Below are 19012 nucleotides of genomic sequence, written 5' to 3' on the forward strand. Positions count from 1 at the left end.
TTGTGGTTGATTAATTTTAATCATAGTTTTGATTTTTTAAATATGGTTGAGAAGATGATCGAATGGAAGAAGAGGGACGGTGGTTGGGTGGTGGTTTGTGGTTGATTAATGTTCACGGGAGATGTGTTTGAGAAGATGATCGGATGGAGGGGAGGAACGATGGTGAGTGGTAGTTTGTGGTGAGGTGTTGGTAGCCATTAATAAATATAAATGATAAATGATTAAAAAAAATTAAAAATAATAATAAAATGATAAAATAATAAAATAGGGGTAGTTTGGTTATTTTATACATATTTAACGGAGCTTTTTTACGGATTTAGACAGAAGGACTGTTTGTGTAATTTTTTGAAACCATAGGGATATTAGTTATCAACTTTTCAAAAATTGGACCAAACCTACGAATCAGCCCAAACCACAAGGACTAAAACTGTAATTTACTCAAACTTTTATTATAAAAAACACATTTATAAAACCATCAAGATATTCTTATAGGATGAGTTTAAATCCTAGTATATTTGGTTTTATTCAAGTAATGTTTACGATCTTCGTTAAGGAAACGTACACGTGTATGTATGTATACTTATATGTATGCGAATGCATTGTGTGTATGTATTAATACAACTAATTTATAACCCGTGAAAACAACGGGTATAAAATTAATTAAACTTTTATATTAAAAAATTAAAATTAATAATCAATTATTTTAAATAAATTATTATTTAAGAGATATTTCTTTTGTTATATAAAATTATAATCGTTGATTTAAAAAAACACGTGAAGTTATATCATTTTATAATATGTATTAATTTAATTTTATTTTATAATATAATGTTATTAATTTAATATAATTAGAATGAAAAAATTAAAAATTAAAATTTAAAATTTAAAATGGAGAATCAATTATTAATTTAATGTTAATTACAGTGAGAAATTTAAAATTTAAAATTTAAATTTTGAAATTAATAGTTGACAAGTGTCATGATAAATGAGATATAATGAGAAGTTTCAATAATATGTTTGTCAATAGCAAAATAAAATTATTCATTTATAAGGATAAGGATAGGGATAGAGATGTATTAATAGGAAAGTCTTGGTGTCTAAAAAATCGTAAGTCACATATCACGCGTTGTCCCGATGTAGATATTTTTCCCTTTATAATATACGTCGTGTACAATATATATAAGTAAGCCCAATAGGCCCAACTACAAACTCTATTTTAAAATTTTGATGATCTATACTTGGATATTCCCCAACTTAACCCAACAAACTACTCACAAAAATATACACTTCTCTTTTAAGTTTATAAGCTTCGATTTCATATCATAATGATATACTTCCAGATTTTGGCAAAATACAATCACATATCATTCTTACATTGTGATCCTGACAAAATACAATCTACTATAATAAATGAAAATCTATTTGACACATGTCACATTCTCATTGATTTGGCCACATGTCATTTTGTGGTTATTTTCAATTAAGTTTTTTCCACTTGGCAATTTGTGGTTGTTTCATTTTTATTAATTTTCATATAATATCTAATTAAATATATTAATTATAATAAATATAATAATAAATGATATCAATTTCATTACTTGACTTACTTCTAATTTCAAAATTTCTAAATTAAAACCCTATTAGTTTCCTTTGTTTGTCTATCTAAATTATTTGTTTAAATTTAAAAGAGAAAAAACACTTTAATTTTAATAATTCAATATTTTTTAATTTTTCTTATAAATTCAAGCTTCTTAAATGTTTAGAATTTCATATTTAATATCTTTTAAATGAACCCATGTAATACATGAGTCTTACACCTAGTCGCATATCTACATTGTATTCCCGAGTTTGATAAATGAAAGAAAACGAGGAGGAAATAAGAAGAGAAAAGAAAAAGGAAGGGAACTAGAAAAAATATATTCTATTTTTAATTTTTGTGATCCCGAGTACCAAAGAAAATGAGAGGAATATCAAGATATTCTTATTTGGTAATCTAACTTTGTACTTCCAATATATCATCAACTCTTAATTCCCATTTGGAAATCAGTTGAACCTTAGTGAATTTTTTCTTCTAAAAACTCCCTAGTTCCAATGATAGCATCATAATTAATTTTGTAACTGAATCCATGATGATATTTTGATGATGATATTTTGAGAAAACGTTAAGTTATTTTCAGTCACATAATTCCAAATATAGAATACACATCTTTCCATGTTAGTTATTTTAACTTCTTGTTGAATGCATTAATACTTATCAAAAAAAAAACAAAACAAAAAAAACAAAAAAACAAACAAACAAACTATGTATATTGTTTTGATTTTTTTGGAACCGGCAAATATTATTAAACAAAACGAAACAACCCCTAGCAAGGTGCTAGGAGGGAATTACAAGGTTTTAGAGGAGAAAAAATTACAGGCAAAGAAAGGGATTAATACACCATTCGACCCATTTATAGTTACAACTGCCTCTCCTGTGTTTTATCCATGTAAAGACTATGGATTTTACCATATCTGCCACTACGACAGGGGAAGGTCGAATCTTCTTAAAGATCCGATCACACCTTGCTTTCCAGATGAGTCATGCCGTTCCATAACATATACTTATTAGGATTTTCCGTTTATTTGGACATGTTCCCCATTGTGAGGGAAATTTCACAAGCTGCTCAATTGACACAAGTTTTGTTCCAGGTAGCCCACACCAGAGAAACACCTTCCCAAACCTTGGCAGCCATTGGGAATCTTAATATCACATGGGCGGCGTCTTCTTCTTCCGACTCACAATAAGAACAGGTGGAGGACCCGATTGGGCATCTTATATTGTTTTGATGAATTTGCTCATATATTATTGGATTTTATGAATCTTTTCAAAGAATGAAATACTATTTAATTCTAAATTTACAAACAATAAAGTGCTACACATTTCATTGAAAACACAAGAGATTGTTTTAAACCGATTCTCGTGTGTGTGTATATATATATATATATATATATATATATATATATATATATATATATATATCAAGACATCCCCACATTTTTATGAATAAACAAAATAAGTGTACGAAATATGTGTTGAATTTTTACAGATTCCAAAAACAATATTCATTTATAATAAATATGTCACATTAAGGTGATGCTTATAGAAATCTTGTTGTTGTTGATATCTTAATAACTTTTTAAGCTCATTTTTTAGTTCGAACATTATAATTCAGTTTTGAGATGTATCATTTAGCAACATACAAGGCTGGCCCTAGCCATGAGCCAACTGAGTCAGGACCAAGGGCATCATTCGAATGAGGCAGCATATTTGGACCATCACTTAATACTGGTATATATTTTTGGGCCAAAACTAGACCCAAACACCTCCGGTATAGCCTCCCTAACCGTTGTGGCCACCTGTGCGGTAATGATCCTACATATCTCATCGGCACTGGTATTCTGCATCTATGGATCGCCAGAGCCTGAACCTCGAGTAACCACCATACTGAAATACACAAAGAAAATGTCAAAATCCGCTAAAGCACACACAAACACTATACATATCCCAAATAATTCCTCAGTACACTCGAGATTCTTTCTAAGTCACATACATATCCTATGCTTTCAATAGTACAGGCTCATACTACCTTTCACACCTATCCGTAGTTGACTTAGACTTTATGTCGAGGTTCTAAGTCACAAAATCACTCCGCTCTCATTGCAGCGACACACACACATACACACACTTATGTGCTAAAAGGTGCCACATCTAAACTCTTAGGTACTCATCCTAGGTCCCCCCTCAGCCACAACTCAGCTCCGCCAGAAGTCTCCGCTAGGAACATTCGAATAAAAGATTCTACCTAAAATTCATAACCCAAACTCGCTAGACATTCGAATAAAAGATTCTACCTAAAATTCATAACCAGACTAGGAACAAGAAGTAAGGTTAAACCAAACATTCCAAGGCTATAAAATCCTAATTATGTACAACCATGCAGTATACACAAAGCAATTAGCAATCTTAGTTTCAACCCTAACAAAGCATCCACAAGTATTCTCCTAGGCTATAAAGCATCACAAAATTAGGCAATCCTATCCTGAAATTCCTTAGGGGTCCTTAGCCTATCAACTAGCATGTATTTCTATCAACTCAAATAGCAACAACTCTAACACAGCATATAACACATATATGATTATTTTGAGAGATCACTTCCTCAAGCTCCGCCTGACTGTACACCTCGCTTCCTTCCTTCTTTTCTTTAAAATTTATTCTTTTATAAAAAGGTTTTTATAAAAGTTTCAGATCCTTAGTTTGAGTATGGAATCCCGTGAATGTTCATCCAAATCCCTCAAACTGGGGCTCTGATACCAACTTGTAACATCCCAATTTTTACCACAAAAGTTTTCATTTTTAATATAGTTAAAACATCAAGTATTATAAAAACCGAGTCGATAAAACTTAGGCATATCAATTACAACCATCCAAATCAGAGTAACAGAATGCGGAAACCATAAAATTTGCAAGCCGAAGTGTACAGTCAAGCATTTTCATGCGATCATCAGAAGTACCTAAAAAACATTTAATCCACAACTATAAGCACGAAGCTTAGCGAGTTTCCCAAAATATCACATACAACACAACATAATATACAATTATGGGTTATCAGCAATCCCAGTGGGCTGACAGCATGTCATGTGGATTAACAACATGTTTCAAGGTTATAAACAACCTGGGGATTTTCAGCAATCCCGTGGATTCATAGCAATCTAGGAGCTATCAGAAATTCAGTTACACATATAATAGCAATCAACAATTAGGACCCAGATGGTCAACACACATAACTACCACATATGTAAATATAGTTAGAAGACTCACCTCGCAGATAGCATCTAAACACCATAGCTCACACATACAGTAGACAGGTACAACGACACCTAACATCAATAAAGAAGTACCCTCTCAGTCTACACCCTATAACCTTAATTTGACTAAAAGTCAACCATGGTTAAAAGTCAACAGTCAAAGTTATCCCCAGCTGACCGTCATGTTGTGACCACCCATTGGTCACGTCGTGACCCAATTAGGACAAAACAGTCGCGAAATGGTCACACGTCACGACATGACACTCAACCTGTCACGTCGTGGGAATCGCTCTGGACAGTTTAAAGCATTAAGCTCTTAATCCTTCAAGACAAACATTCAAACTTTCTAAAAGGCTTCCTCCAACTCAAAGGACCATAAAAATCATTTCTTTATAGACATGCGTGTCCAATGCATGTCTTGAACACAAACTATGCCAAAATGAAGGGAAAATGAGACCAAAGTTCATGCATGGAATCCATAACTCACTAATCTTCCAAATGTGGAGTAAGGGGGTCCCAAAGGAGTCTCAAGGACTCATAAAGTTGCCAACTTTATGAGATCCCATCACTCAAACTTCGTCAACATTGAGAAAAGTGGACAAAACTCTAGATCTAACATGCTTGAGCTAAAAAGACGGAAACTTGAGGACTTACAAGTGTCTTAAGGTAGCACAAGGTGATGAGGAAGAGGCTTGCTAGCTGGAATTATACACCAAAATGCCTTCTCTCATTCTTCAACGCTAAAAGCCACCAAAAAAGGAGCTCACAATCAACAATGGAGGATTATGGTTCTCTTGAGGGTCAAAGGAGGTGACGGAAGCCGAGGGTGTGCAAACCCTAACCCTTACTTCCTTTAAATCGGGCACAAACCCGAGATTAGGGTTAACACTCTGGCAGCCGTCACGACGTTACAACATGCTCATCAAGTCATGATACCTAAAATGAATGCATACGTTAAGCATCGATGGCCACATCATGATGCATCCTTCATGACGTCGTGACCATTTAATCCTTAATTTTGATATTTTAATTGCACCAAAAACATAAATAAATCATTACCCGGAAGAGATGTTACACATTCTGCTTCAAAAATATGCCTCTCTTTGGTGGGATCATGTAAAGAAACAACTATCACAAGACGGGAAGCCTAAAGTTGAGACATGGGCGAATATGAAAGAGTTATTACAGGCAAAGTACCTCCTGATCAATCACCCACAAGAAGCTTTTCTTGACTACCACAATCTTAACCAACAAAACTCCTCTGTCGAAGAATTCATTGTTGATCTTCGTTCTGATAGCGCCGATGTAGTGCACCTCCGACAATATTGGCCATATGTCGATGTTTATTGCTTGGCTCTCAAGGTCGAAAAACAACTCAAAAATCGGAACAGACCCTCAACCAATCGGTTTACAGCCCCTTCTTGGCTTCCCTCGACAACAAGCAATAAATTTCCCCCTTTAAAATTGACACCCATACCAACAATGCAAGTACTACACCCGCTCCACGTGTTATTCGTCCTTTCAAGTGCCAAGGAATAGGCCATCTTGCAAGAGAATGTCCTAACAAACAAGTAGTAAAGTTAGTGGAAGACCCGACACTTATCTATGATACCGATAATTAGGAAGAATTAGTTGAAAAGGATAGTGAAGTGGTGTATGTTGATCATGGTGAAGCTTTGGTGATCTAACATGTTCTCAATGTAATGTTGTCTAAAATTTAGATGATACATTATGGCGATGTAATAACATCTTCCGTACCAAATGCACCGCAACGGGAAAGGTTTGTAGCATCATTGTCGACGGGGTAATTGTGAAAACATGGTGGTGAAAAGCTTGGTGGATAAGTTAGTACTTGAAGTAGAAAACCATCCCAAATCGTACCAACTCACATGGTTAAAAAAGGCAACGTTGTTAAGGTTAGTAAGCGGTGTTTAGTTCAATTTTCAATCGGCCATAAATACAATGATGAGGTATGGTGTGAGGTGATTCCAATGGATGAATGTCACATTTTGTTGGGGCGACCATGATAATACGATCGAAAAATCAATCATAATGGTTTTAATAATACATATAGTTTTAAAAATGATGGTATCAATATTACATTAGCACTCCTAGATTTATGTGAAACAGCCACCGATGCATTAACTCAATCTTCGTCATGCCAAATGGGTTGAGTTTCTTCAAGTTTATTCTTTTGTCATACAACACAAAGATGGTTTGTCAAACACCATAGCGGATGGCCAAAGTCGTCGTAATGCATTGATGTCACCAATGAAAATTTCAGGTGTGTGGTTTTGATAATTTTCGTGCTTTATATCAAGATGACCCCGACTTTCAAGACATTTAGCATCAATGTCAACGTCAACCGTTGCATGATTTCTCCATGAATGATGAGTACCTTTTCAATGTTGGTCGGTTATGTGTTCCTAAATGCTCTCTAGCAAATATGAGTCAATGCGACTTACAAAGATCACACCTAAAAGAGGATCACCCAAGCTCACGTATTTGAAGAACTCAAAAAGAGGGTCACCCAAATGTATTTTTAAAAGGTGGAAAAATCAAATGAACCAAATCAACAATTCATGTATTTGAAGAACTCAAAAAGAGGGTCACCCAAGCTCACGTTTTTGCACTCCCAAATTTTGATAAAGTGTTTCAAGTTGATTGTGACACTTTCGGGCTTGGCATTAGTAGAGTATTAAGTCAAAAACAACGACCAATCACTTTCTTTATTGAGAAGTTCAATGAGGCCCATCGCAAATACACTACATACGACAAATAATTTTATGTGGTTATACGTAGTTTGGAATATTGGCAACATTACTTTTTACCAAACGGGTTCATTATTTTTCTGGATCACTAGGCCCTTAAATATATTAATGGACAACATTAACTCAATCTTCGTCATGCCAAATGGGTTGAGTTTCTTCAAGTTTATTCTTTTGTCATACAACACAAAGATGGTTTGTCAAATACCATAGCGGATGGCCAAAGTCGTCATAATGCATTGATGTCACCAATGAAAATTCCAGGTGTGTGGTTTTGATAATTTTTGTGCTTTATATCAAGATGACCCCAACTTTCAAGACATTTAGCATCAATGTCAACGTCAACCGTTGCATGATTTCTCCATGAATGATGAGTACCTTTTCAATGTTGGTCGGTTATGTGTTCCTAAATGCTCTCTACGCAACTCCATTATTTTAGAAAGCCACTAAGGCGGACCTGCTGGTCATTTTGGTTGAGATAAGACACTTATCTTGATTTGTGGTAAATTTTATTGGCCTAAGATGGAAAGGGATGTTTCGCACATCATTGTGAGATGTAGGAAATGCCATACTGCCAAAACTCACAATACTAACGCATGATTATATAACCCGCTACCTGTTCTTGAAGATCCTTGGGAGGACGGGAGCATTGATTTTTGTGGGTTTACCGCATACCCAACAATAAAAACATTTCATTATTGTCATTGTTAACCGTTTCTCTAAAACGGCTCATTTTGTGCTTGTTCCAAAACGTACGAAGTAAGTCAAATCGCATAGTTATATTTTGTTGAAATTGTCAAGCTTCATGGCATCCCGAAGACGATAACTTTTGACCGCGAACAGTTCGTGAGTTATTTTTAGCGGACACTTTGGAAACCTATGGGCTCACATTTTTAATTTAGTAGCTCCCACCATCCGCAAACGGACGGTCAAACTGATGTTACAAATCACAGTTTAGGCAACCTCCTACGCAGTCTCGTTGGTGATAACCCCAAACAGTGAGATCTAATCCTTTCTCAAGTCGAGTTTGCATATAACCACTCCAATCATCGAACAGTGAGAAAAAGTCCCTAATGGTTGTCTATGGATGCAACCCTTTTACTCCAGTAACACCCGTTTTCCAGGATGAATTGATTTTGGGTCTTAAGGAGTCAAAATGTTGGTTTTTGGAGAAAATAGAGTGTCATGATGTGGCCATTGGGTGGTCACGACGTGACAAGCAAAATACATGAAACGTGTTTCGAAACCATTCTTACAACGTGAGACATAAGGTGTCACGACATGAGACATGCTGCAGCCCAAGCCTATGATCATTTAGGGTTTCCTTCGTATTTAAGCCCCTCTAAGTCGATTTTAGGGTTTACCTTGTATGGCTGGATAGGTGGTGTATAGCATCGGTATTTCTGGCAGTGAGAGCAGTAGCAGCTGATTATCGACTAAGAGGTGAGTCTTCTCACTATACTTGCCTATGTGGTAGTATATGCATGTCGACCAGCTGGGTCTTATTTGTTGATTTCTGTTACATATGAAATGAGTTGTTGATAACTCATGGACTGTTGTAAGTCCATGAGACTGCTGATAGTCCCCAGGGTTGTTGATAACCCGAGAGGTGTGTTGTTAAGCCACAGGACATGTTGTTAGCCCATTGGGGACCGCTGATAGTCTCCAGAGGTTTTTGATAACCTTAGTTGATTATTATGTTGTGTTGTATGTGGTATTTTGGGGAACTCACTAAGTTTTGTGCTTACGACTTTATGTTTATGGTTTCAGGTACTTCTAGTTCCAAGGGGAAGAACTCGACATGATTGTATCGCATCCACCAGTGTTCTACATGACTTGATTTGTTTTGTACTCTGATGATTGTATGACATGCTTTTATACTCTGATGGGATTTCAAGTTGAATGAATGGTTGTTTTGATTGATTTAAGGAAAAAAATTCACTTATAATTTTTGGGACGTTTTAACTCCACTTGATTTATCCCCACTTCTAGTTGTTGAGCATTATAGCGTTGAGGAAGAAGACCATTCCACACAAATCAAACAACTTCATTAACAAGTGTGTAATCAAATCATCAAACACAATGAACAATATCATATTCGGGCAAATCAGCACGAGAAACAAATTCTTTACGAAGAAAGTGACCTCGTTTGGATTCATTTAGGACACGAAAGTTTTCCGGCAAGGCGTTTCGGGAAATTGAAGCCAAGGGGAGATGGTCCTTTTAGGGTTCTTCAACGAATTAATGATAATGCTTATAAGATTGAACTCCCTGGTCACTATAATGCTTATACCATCTTCAATGTTGCTGATTTATTTCAATATTCACGCGAGGGTGACAATTAATTTGACTCGATGACGAGTCATTTCCAAGACAAGGAGGATGATGGAGGAGATAACAGAATAAATAACGAAGTTGAGCCCAACATGGAAGAGATTTGATTGTTATGTTTCTATTGGTGATCATTATCTTTTCTTAAACATGGAACTATATCCCCATAGTTTACGTCATTATTTTTGGAATAGCATTAATTCTTATTTGGGTTGATTTAAAACTACTTATAAGTATTGTTTTTCTTGGATGTTTTAGAGACGGGTATTATGCAATCAAAAAAAACCCTACTGAGCGTATTCTTGGAATTTCAATTCGAAGTTTTGTTCTGATTCATTGGTGTGCCTACATCAACTTCATATTTTGATCTCTCAACATGGAGTTTTGTTATTTTACAAGTTCATATCTATGATTTATAGTTTTTATATCTATGATTTATAGTTTTTGGTTTCAACATAACAAAAAACAATTGCTTCACTTTACCATTGTGATATTTCGTACATATATTTTGTTTCAATGATCGAAAATACAAACTAAAATCCAAATAACTTAGTACAAACTCAAAATCGTCAACCTAGTACAAAATCAAAATCATCAACTTGGAATATATGCAGATCCAAAATCATAAACTAAATGCAACATTTTAGTAACCACACACATCAAGCATTTTACATCATATAATTTGGGTAAATGATCTAAATTTATTATTAATTGAATCGAATATTACACTAAAACACCATTAGAACATATAACAAGTATAGCATATGAATCTTTGGTATACAATCTACTTTAAATGTTCTTTATGTTTATCTTTTGATGCAAATGATAAGTTTATGTATTTTCGGTATCACACACTCTAATCAATAGATTGATACAATTATTTTTCATGAATCATCACACTTCATAACTAAATTTTATTTTATGCAAAAACTATACATATAATTGAGTGTTAATTCAGTGAAATTTACGACAATGTTCTATATAATTTATACTACCTCCGTTCCATATTTATTTTTCACTTTTGACTTTTAAAATATTTATTCTTCAACTTTAACCTTAAATATTTTTGTTTTTTGATATATAACACTTGATGCAAAATATATGAATAGATTGTGTTTTAAATATCTTTTTATTGTTATAAGTTTTATCAAGTAAATTATAACATAAATAAAAATATTTAAGGTTATACATCGAAATCAAGAATAAAAAATAAATATTTCAAAAATCAAAAGTAGACGATAAATATGTGACGGAGGGAGTAATAAATTCATATAATATCAAATTGATTCGATTCAAAAGTCCGTAGAAAACTAACACCTAAATCTAAAGTTTTCTAGTTATGAGTTTTACGAAATTCAAAATGTTATACATCCAAATCATGTTCTAACCTAAGCTAATTCGTTTTGTGAACAACTAAGGTATTGTTTGTTTTTTTTTAAAAAAACCTCTTCAAACCACTTTCTGCTGTGCGGCGCAGCACACGCGCATCACTTTCCCTCTCGCATCAGTTTGTTTTTTGGAAGACTTCAGACTGCAAAACCTCTGCGCGTGTGCTGCGTGGCGCAGCACTTGACTTGTCTCTTCAAACATCTTCAGCTTTCATTTTTTTGAAGTGTTTTTTTTAGAATTTTGGTATAACTTATTTTTTTTTGAAACTTTTATTTTTTTTAAAAACTTAGATTTTTTCAAACTTTTATTTACGGATTTGATACAATTTCTTATTATAGTTTCCACAAATTTTTTTTAACTTGATTTTTTAAAAAAAAAACTTTAAGTTTTTTTTAATTTTTTACCGTTTCTGCTAATAATATTTTCAGTTTCAATTTCATTTTTTTAACGTGTTTAATTTTTTACGAACTTTGTAGACATCGCTTGCAATTCTTTCTTATTTTTTTTATTATTTTCTTTTTGTGTTTTTTAAAATTAGTTTTTTTTAGAATAAAGTTGTTAGCTTCTTTTATATTTTTGTAAGTTTTTTTTTTAAAGTTTTATATTTTTGTTTTTTATATGTTTTTTTTTGTATTCTTTCAATGTTTTAAGACTAGAATTATTTAAATTTCGGTGTTGAAAACTATTTTCAGTTTATAAAATTAGTTTATTTAAACTTCAGCTTACTGCAGCAGTCTGCAGATGTTAAAAAACAAACATGCTTCTTATTATGGGCTGCAACCGTTTGTTCCACTTCTTCTGTTACAGAGGATTGCAGAGGTGGTCCGCAAACTTCACAAATTTTTGCTTCAAAAAAACAAACTGCACCTAAATGACACTATTTTTGAAAAATAATATAAAATTCATACATTATTGGAATGATCTTATCCAAAATTTTGTAGAACTTAATAGATATATAACTTTCATGTTTTACATTTCAAAAATTCGAAAAATGGGCCGAAAATAGGTTCCAATAGGAAATTGTTTGTTTTTTTAAACAACTAAACCACATTATTCTATAAAAATCATATAAAATTTATAAAGTGTCAGAATTAAGAGAAACCTAAAATATGGGTCTACAACTTTCAGCAACAAAGCAATTCTTTTGAATTCTCAATATCATATAAGTTCGGAAAGCAATGATTCAGCTTATCACCAAGTCCATCATCTTTTTTAACGGCAAGGACCTTGGCCCAAGCAACCCAATTAATTTTTGACACACCCTTTGTTTGTAATGGAGAATTCACACTATTGGCAAAACCGATGATTGTGAGGAGGCTTCAAGCCTCTGACCATATTTTAAACGTCCTTTTATTTCATTATTTTATATTTTCAGTTGACTTTTCAGTCAGTTTTACCACACATCATTTTTTATCGGCTAGTTTTTTAACTATCAGATAGCTTTTAAGTTAACAGTTAGCTTTTAAGCTAGTACGCCAAACATAACCATCTCCAACTCATCTCCATATTTTCCCTCATAAATCGAGTAAAAAATGAAGTAGTATACTCAATTTTCTACCCCATTTTTTACCCTAAAAAGTATATTCCTAGAATATTCCATTTTTATAACTTATATATATTGCCAAATACACCCCTCTACTGATTAAACTCTATATTTATGATTAATTAATATAAATTAGTATATAACATTATATTATAAATATTAAATATTGCATTTAAAGTATAATTAGTAGATAAAATAAACTAAAAATGTATAAAATAAAAATGAGAGGGACTACTATTCATATCTCAAAAAATGGAGGTGAAAATGGGGTAGGGTTGGAGAAGAATAAGGAAAGAAATGGAGTTTGGGGTGGGTTGGAGATGCCCGAAGCCCATTTGCATCATAAAGTTGTCAAGGTCATTCTAATTAATGGAATGAATGCTTTGTTAAATGTTGAACAAAAACCAATATTAAGGTCTTTTTTATGGTTCTTATTCCCGGTTTAACTCTTTTGATTTCAATTTTTGAATAAACAACCAATCAAATATGCGACAACCTATGGCCTATCAAATGAATGAGTTCATAAATTTCATGAATGGATAATGACCATACAAGGCACCTAACACGCATGAATGATAAATGATAAACAAGATTGAATAAACAATTAACAAGCCCAAGCAAAACAGCAATGATTCACCAACAAAGCTGATCACATAAAGAACGCACAAATAGAGATTTACAAATCAATCCTGCTTCAAGAGGGAACAAAGTGGAATTATGAACCAGAAATGATGTCAAATTGCTTCTCATGTTTCACAACTTCTAATAACTTCAATTACATATACACAAACATAAAAACCATAATGATATAGCTGAAGATTTACCTCATTAATGGATAAAGCTTTAAGCGAGAGTCCGAACCACTCTGGTGACTAAATCAATAATCAACACGACGATAGTTATTGTAATCATCAAGTTCCCTTGCATTCAAATCACTCTCAGCTTTCTCCACAACCTTTTCCTCTTCATACCTCAATCCGTCATCAATTGCAAGTCCTCCTAATCCCCCTGCCACTGCTCCCACAGCTACTCCCGTCCCAAATCCTGGCCCTGATGCTACCTTCGCTGGCCTCTGTTTATGCTCATATTGAGCATAATCGACTGGGGCGCTAGGCCCGCTGCTACCACCGCCGTAGCTTGAGGGCCTATCATTAAATGGTCGTGGAGTCTGCGGAGGCGGTGGCTGAGAGTAGTATCCTCCCTGGTAATAACCAGAATATGGATCCGAATACGATCCGTATTGGTATGGGTGTGGCGGCGGTGGTGAGGGTGCCGGAGGAGCTACCGCCGATGGCGGTGGCGGTGGGAGGGAAGGAGAAGGATTGTATTGAGACTGGGAAGATGGATACCTACCGTAAGAGGGGGGAGGGGCAGTGGAATAATAATATGCAGGTTGAGGGGCAATTTGGTAATCGGGTAAAGGGCGTTCACGGAGAGCAAGTTTCAGCCGGATCTTACCGTTGGGACGACCAGAAGGACGACGGAGCTCGAAAGTTCTGATGATGGTGGAGTCTTCGAGGTTAGGTAAGTCGTCGATTGGGACGCGTAGGGTTCCAACTAAGGGTTTCGGTGTGTCGGAAGGTTTGGAGTGGAAGATCTCCAGTGTTAGGACGGCGGTGGACGGGGAGGAGGGGAGAGGGATGAGGAACCGTTCGTTCCAGACAGGTTTGGTGGAGTTGGAGTCATCGGATTTTGTGGCAAGGCGGCGATCGGGGTCGAGCCAGAAGATGGCGTAGGGGTTTAGATCTCCGTTTCTCCAGTTGACGTTCTTGAGGTGTTTCGCGGATACGATTGTGATTTCGAGATCGAGTGGTTTTGGAGGTGGTCGGTGGGAGGTTGTGGTTGCCATGGCTGGGTTGAGTGATGGCGAAGACTGAGATCGGAGAGATGCTTATGTCTATGCTTTTGGTCTATGGTTTCTTAGAGGGTGAATAATGAAATAGGATAAGTTTGAAGGAGGCAGGTGAGAAATATTTAGAAAAAGCGGCCTCTTTTAGATAACTTTTCTTTTCCCGAGGCTATAGTTGTTTATATTTTATAAGAATATTTGGTGTGGCAACATCCACATGGGCGTCAAACGTGGCAACCGGATCGGTGTTACCACGGAACAAACACCGCCCCCTTCACCGTTTTTTGGACGTTATAGGCTTGTCGTTGCTTCCCGTTACCAACACAATCTCCCTCAAACGTTATTTCCTTCTTCAGATGCTAAAAACGCCCGTGGACGTTGCGCACACCTAACAGTCTAACAGTAGTGTTTTAGAATCGGGGTTGATCCGGTGGGTGAAACTGGTGAAGAAACAGTTCCATAATGGATTTTTGTCTATTTATGAACTGGATTAACCAGTCGAGTTTCCCAAAAAAAACTAGATAGACTGGCGACGTGAAACCAAAATGACTCAATGGTTGAATCTATTTATGAATCGGTATTGTTGTTTATGTTTACTTTTTGATATATTTGGATCGATCTTCAATTTGTGCATTTATAAATTATAAATCGTAAAAGTTAATCACTATTAAAAGTAAAAATAATCAAAACTAATATAATTTTTTTACAAATTGATGTCAAAAGTTATGTGTGAATGATTTTAATGAGTAATATATATTTTTAAAACCAATGATAACTATATATGAAAGTTTGCTAATATGAGTATTTTAGAATAAATTTCTGAAAACCGGGTAGATTCAATGGTTCAATCGGTTGACCAATGACCTGTTCACGCCATCGGGTCAACTAGAAATCTAGGTTTTAATACATTGTATAATAGCATGTTTCAAGGGTCTTTGGGATTTGTTATATAACACTTTTATAAAAATGTTTATTATCTTATTTGACAATAAAAAAATAGTTAAAAAATATTTGGATTAAATTATGTTGTGGTAATAAGATATAAGTTGATAAGTCATTTTAAAAAAATGGTATGTTTAACTTATATATGTATTATAGTCATTTTTGATGAAAATGTCATAAACTATTTTTAAAAAATCCGAGGGTGTCACTTTCTAAAAATTATTTTTGAAGGTAGTCAAAAGTTGTTTTCAGATACATTTTTTATTTCTCGAATATTTTTTTAAGTTTATTGAGTTTTTGAAAAACTAATCATTTTTAAATTCAATCCCAAGCATCCCTAAATAATTACTCTTTGGAGTTATCACAAAAATATCAAAATTATAAAAAATGTATTATCATAAAATAATGATAAAATCATATCACCATTATTCTAACTAAAGAAATAGTAGCAAGCTTAGTTCTCAATCTAACTAAATTAATTATCATGGTTGGTATCTGATACTTGATATCGTCTACTTCTTCTCGTTAACATCCTTCATTTGTACGACTCATGAATGCATTTTAGTCTTTTTACCACACTTTATAACACTCTCGTTAAGGTAATTTAATATAACATTTTAAAATTATAAGGTCGAACTTTATAATCTGATGAGGCAAACCTATTTCACGTTGATACTTACTTGTCAGTGTATCAACCGCTGACCTAAGCTTCTCACAACAACATGAATATTACTTTTGCAACACGGTGCCAAATTTGTTATCTTAGTGATAAGATATTTTATATGTATAGTTTATATTGTCTTTGTAAAGTTATATTTACCTCTGATTTGTAGGAATTTTGTTTCTAGAATAGTTTGTAAAGCTCACAGATTCGGACCAGACAATTAAAATATAATAAAGGATAAAAATGACTTTTTGATAGAAGATTATTTATTTATGATAAATAATCTTAACTAAAATTATAATATATGTGATAACGATTCCGTACATATAAAGAACTCTGAAATCCGACTTCGTATTAAAAAGTTATGCTTCTTTGAAGTTCTGTGATTAAACCGACATCACTCTACGTATCGTAAAAAGTGAATCACTGATAGATTGCTTATTTGCCTAAGTGATCTAACCAAAAGTTATAGTAGTCATAAAACCGAGAGCGTGCATATAGAAAACGTCCAAATCTGACTTCGTGAGAGGAAGTTATGATTTTTTGAAGTTTCAGCGCAGTAATACATGACTCAGAAAACCGAAATTGAAATCGGTTGATTGAGGAAAAACAACCTGAACGAGAGTTGAATATCTCGTTAATAGGAGTCTGTCGATATAAAGACAGTCGATAACGGACGTGGAACGAGAGAGTTATGAATTTTTAACGAACTTTAACAATCTAAGCCTGTTAAAAATATAACTATAAAATAAAGTCCAAATTAGTCAATGGAGTCTAAATGAAAGTTGTAGATCTAACCGACAGCTACGGGTGGATATAAAGTACGACAAAACGGAACTCGTATAAAGAAGATATGAATTTTTACAGAAAATACAATTTTTTCGCGCACAGACAAGATGCGTGTCGTGCATCTGACGCCCACCCAAATTGTGACACGTGTCACCGCTCAGGAATCGCCACATCACACTGTCCGACCATGTGTACGGCGTGCAGATAATTTTTCACCCTATAAATAGCAATCTGTCTCTCATTCGGTCTCCTCACCCCTATAGCCTTTCTCTCTCGAGATTTCTCTGCCTTAGCCCCATTTTCCCTTAGTTTTTAGTATTTCGGCGAAGCCCTGAGGTCCCTGAGGCCCGACCAGTAGTAGCTTTCGAGTAGAATCTCTGCCAGTGCAATTTCCGGACTTCTAACAAGAGAATCTCCTTAAGTTAAGCTACACTTATATCGCGTTCAGTATAACTTATTATTATAGTCTTAGTCATTATGAACCTATAATTAATATTTGTCAGTGATTCCAAGTCATATTACTAATTGATCTACTTACAGGATTGATGTCTAGGCTGGATTTAGTGAGGTGTTTAAAGTAGGATTTCCAAACAGTATACTTTGTATACCATACAGACCCTACCTCCGATATGATCCTACTTGGTTATTCCTTACTTGATAGATCTTGATGTAGACATTGGGATTGTTGAGGAATCTAAACTATCATTAGTCATAAGTAATATCAAAGTAAGACTTAGTAATAATCATATCTAGGTCACGTCAAGGGAAACGTCAAAATTCTAACGCAAAACGATGCCCAAATCACTAGTCATCCACCTAAATCGGGTGAGGGCATAGTTACTTTCAAATTACACATATATACAAGTATTGTAAACGGTTAAATGTTATGTGCATTGTTTTTGTTGTGTTTAATATATTTGTACAGTATGATATGATTGTTAGGGTTGTTTGGCAGAATCTGGATTTTTAAGATCTGAATTTATACGAGGGTAAGATCTGAATTTTTTACATGTTGTTTGGTTGGAACCTTTGAATTGTTATCCTGAATTATAAAAATGATCATTTTACCCTTCTATTATTATTATTTAAAATTCAATACTATTGTTACAAAATTATCAAAATAATTGAGCCAATAACTTCTAAAATAATTATAAAAAAATAATAATATAAATAAGCTATACGAATCTAAACAATCATCAAAACAAATCTAAACAATCATCGACTATCCTTCAACTTCTCGAAAACACTCAAAACCTGCCATTTACCATCAAAACATAATAAATGATCTTTCCTTGAAAGTAGGATGCTAAAAATGAACATCAAACCCTTGATAAAAAAGTACATCAAATTAGGTTGCTAGAAATGAACATTAAACCCTTTAAAAAAAATCCATAATGATCTTTTAGCAGATATGTACTTGCAGGTGTTCCATATTCAGCTGCTCAATCTCAGATTCCCAAGCCACAAAATAATCAATCATAAGTTAAAATTTATAAATTCACAACAAACAAAAGAAGAAAAAGAAGCAAACTCATTTCCTACAACCAATCTTGCATAAAATAGCACCAAAAAGAACAAATTTTTTTCCCATAATAGGTGTTCATAAAATAACATAAAAAAGAACATTTGTCACACCTTTTAAAATGGTCAAACCCAAGCTCCTAATTGCTTCATATTCAGAGCAGATGTTCATCAATTATGTTGATAGCTTTGAGTGCAAAGCATCTGACGAAATTTATGATGAAATTAACAACATTATGTTATTAATGTTATTTACATAATCAATTCTATCAAAGAAATCACCAAAAAAATCAGAAACTTTGAATCCAAAATCAAAATCATGATGTTCTTCACATAATCAATAACACAAGATATCATAATTTGAACCAAAG

General features: G+C 34.0%; 1 protein-coding gene across 1 annotated transcript; it reads right to left on the bottom strand.

Annotated features, from left to right (window-relative positions):
• Window positions 1-13505: 13505 nt before the first annotated feature.
• Window positions 13506-14858, bottom strand: LOC145161362 (Calcium-dependent lipid-binding (CaLB domain) family protein). The gene has a single exon (XM_079080869.1). It carries the CDS (start codon window positions 14723-14725, stop codon window positions 13754-13756), a length of 972 nt encoding a protein of 323 aa, XP_078936995.1. The 5' UTR covers window positions 14726-14858; the 3' UTR covers window positions 13506-13753.
• Between the last annotated feature and the right edge of the window lie 4154 nt (window positions 14859-19012).

The sequence above is a fragment of the Lactuca virosa genome, chromosome 2 (assembly GCF_052849685.1).
Source record: "Lactuca virosa cultivar CGN04683 chromosome 2, Lactuca_virosa_CGN04683_v6, whole genome shotgun sequence".
NCBI classification, from domain to species: domain Eukaryota; kingdom Viridiplantae; phylum Streptophyta; class Magnoliopsida; order Asterales; family Asteraceae; genus Lactuca; species Lactuca virosa.

Bases quoted from the DNA above. Each gene is read 5' to 3' on its own strand.
- LOC145161362 (XM_079080869.1), bottom strand. From the start codon at position 14,725: ATGGCAACCACAACCTCCCACCGACCACCTCCAAAACCACTCGATCTC.